This window comes from Aptenodytes forsteri, unplaced genomic scaffold, assembly GCF_000699145.1.
Source record: "Aptenodytes forsteri isolate BGI_AS27 unplaced genomic scaffold, ASM69914v1 Scaffold57, whole genome shotgun sequence".
Classification (NCBI taxonomy): domain Eukaryota; kingdom Metazoa; phylum Chordata; class Aves; order Sphenisciformes; family Spheniscidae; genus Aptenodytes; species Aptenodytes forsteri.
In genome coordinates this window covers 1,117,574-1,120,331 of record NW_008796220.1, presented here as the reverse complement: position 1 = coordinate 1,120,331, position 2,758 = coordinate 1,117,574, and the positions used below count along the sequence as shown (strand labels likewise).

At 42.7% G+C, this 2,758-nt stretch overlaps 1 protein-coding gene across 1 annotated transcript; it reads right to left on the bottom strand.

Annotated features, from left to right (window-relative positions):
• Positions 1 to 436: 436 nt before the first annotated feature.
• LOC103906927 (antimicrobial peptide THP2) lies at positions 437 to 2,178 on the bottom strand. Its single transcript, XM_009288991.2, is given in 3 exon segments — positions 437 to 601; positions 1,320 to 1,444; positions 2,121 to 2,178. Coding segments are annotated over 3 exon segments (348 nt in total).
• Between the last annotated feature and the right edge of the window lie 580 nt (positions 2,179 to 2,758).

Below are 2,758 nucleotides of genomic sequence, written 5' to 3'. Positions count from 1 at the left end.
TTCCATAAGCCAGAACATTGAGTCTCACATGCTGATGTTTTAATGGATGGTGGGTGTCTGGGTTTTTAGCTATTTCTATTTTTCTTTCCCCAAGAAAACATTTCTGCATAGTAAGAAAAAAAGGATTTGGGCATCTGAACACATTCCCGCAAAGGGGAGCTGAGTTCTTCCAGCCAGCCTATCTCTTGGTACTGGAGGGTAAGGTCTTTGGTCCATGTCTGTCTAGCCCTGGACAGCTGTATGTCTCAGAAAAGCTCAAATTAAGGAGCAGTTGGCACTGTAAATTGTTGTCCTCCGGGATTTGTGCGTCAAACCCAGGTGTGATCATTGCCCTCAGCCCATGCAACAGACACCCATGTTTCAGTGATGTGGATGCTAAGGAACAACAATTTATTCAAAAGGAGGGAAAGCAATGCAGAATACATTTGGATTTACTCTACATCATAATGCTTTTTGCATTAAAAATGAAAGGTGCATGAGGCTTTGTAGCAGGATCCGGTGGTTTTAGCAGTAAGGGGATTCAAAGCAAATTCCTAGGTTTAGAAGAAATTTTCATCGCTCTTGAATGGACAGTCCATGAAGTTTTTATAGCTGCCATGGCCTGCACAAAGAAAAAAAAAAAAAGATTCAGATTCTCTTTCTGCTTGTATTTCCTCCTTACTTACTCTCAGTCCGTGCATATTTTCCTCTTGAGTATAAATACTTTCCAAAATGCCTAATGTCATGTGCAGTCATGCTGGGACAGCCCTGTGCACTCATGCCTGTGAGTAAGAAGAGTGTTTTCCTATTGCTTCAGGAAAAGCAGGCAATTAAATTGACGTCCCTTGATATTGGGGTGAATGCATTCATTCCTGAGTGAAAATAGAAGGCTACCTTCCATACGATAATTTCTTTTTACAACGCTGTTGCACTTTTTGCACACATTTGATGGCACTCGGAGATCTCTGTTCACCCTGCAGCGTAACTGAATTCCCCTCTGTTCCCCATATACAGCCCAGCAGCCCAGTTCTGCAAACACCAACCCCTGATATGTAGCTCTGGCATAGGAGCTGTAAAGGGGTCAGGCAGAGCTGGGACAGCACAAGGCTGACATCTCCGACCGTACTTTATCCTTCTTGCTGGGGCAGATCATGGTGCACATCTCAGGAGAAAGAGCACCGTGGGGCTCAACCTACTTCAACGCTTGACTGTCCTCATGGCGTAACAGTTTTTTTTTCCTTTTATCCAATCTGAAGATTCAATAGCACCTTGGGGTTAAGGACACAGGCAGAATAGATTTGTCTGCTCATACTGCAGATAAGCCTTGGTGAATGTCAAACTCACGGTTTGCAGCAGGAGCGAAAGCCGAAGCAGCTTCCAACTTTAATCAGATGGATAGGACATCTTCCAAAGTGACAGGACCCTTTTCTACAGAAAAACATGTCCCGCCGGGGTGAAGACAAACCTGCAACAATAACAAAAAAATTTCCTTCCCTCTCATTCTGCAGGGCAGGGCAATGCAGTCGTAATGCCAGCAGGGTTTCCCATTCGTTGAGCTGCCTTCACCACCAACTTGCCTTAAGGACTGTTGCCCAGATTTGGCCGTGTTGAAAGGCCATGTAAGAGGTGAGATTACAAAGCAGGTCTACACCTCGCAGAGGTGGGATCCTTAGCTCACGGATGCATCTAAACGGATGGCCTTAAACTCCAGGTGGAGAGTGATACAGACCTCCTGACTCATTGTCCCTTTACCTTACAGAAAAGGGTCACGGGTCCACAGGCTTTAATTCTGGCTCCTATCCGAAAATAGTTGGCCAGGCTTCATTTTCACCTGCATATGCACTTCTGAGTGTGCTGCTATCCAAAGATCATGGCCACCACAGACACCACCTCAAGTGTCTAACACCAGAGCGTTTAGCACGATCTTTTTAGGAAGACACCAGAAGTGAAAAATCGCTTTTCTTCAGAAGTCATAATTTCTCCACCTTTGAAAGAGTTTTCATAGGGGAGCACAGGCACTGAGCTATTTGACTAACTCCTGCTCAGTTTCTAGCAATTTTAACCAGTAGTGGTTAAAATGTGCTGGGAAGTTTACTTCAGGTGCACAAAAATCCTCTTCTAGCATCTCTTTTCCATCTTACCTGGAGAAACCTGGAGTGCCAAGAAGAGGAGGGAAAAGAGCAGGTAAAGGATCTTCATGACTGCGGATTTGCTGTGTCACTGTAAGGAAAAGGACCAAGAAAGATGTATGACAGTCAGCCCCCGGGATCTACAGTCTTCTGAACTGTACAAATACTGTGTTAATCCAAATGGCATTGATATTTCCTTTTTCTTCAAACTTTCAAAAATAACCAGTGAGACCCATATGACATCATGACTGCTGTGTGAGCATTTCTGGGAGAAACAAACATATATGGGGCAACATGCTTTCAGGATATGTGATCATCAAGTTATTTTAGTAGTTTGATTGCTCGGATTTCTTTCACATTTTGCAAATAGCCCTTAACCAAAATGCAATCACGACTTTTTTTTTAGTTAAATGTTTTATCTAATAAATAAACCACACTAAGCAAAATGAGCTGATTATACAGTCACACTTACAAACTTCAGAAAAAAAAATGTTCATTTTGCAACGTTTAAATTTATCAAGAAATAACAGCTAAAATCAACTTGCTCAAAATCCTCAGTCTTAGTCTACAGGCAGCAGTTCTAGAATGGAAATGGACAACCAAATCAGTTCCCATTTGACAAATGAAATTTGAAAAGCAAACGTAATGCC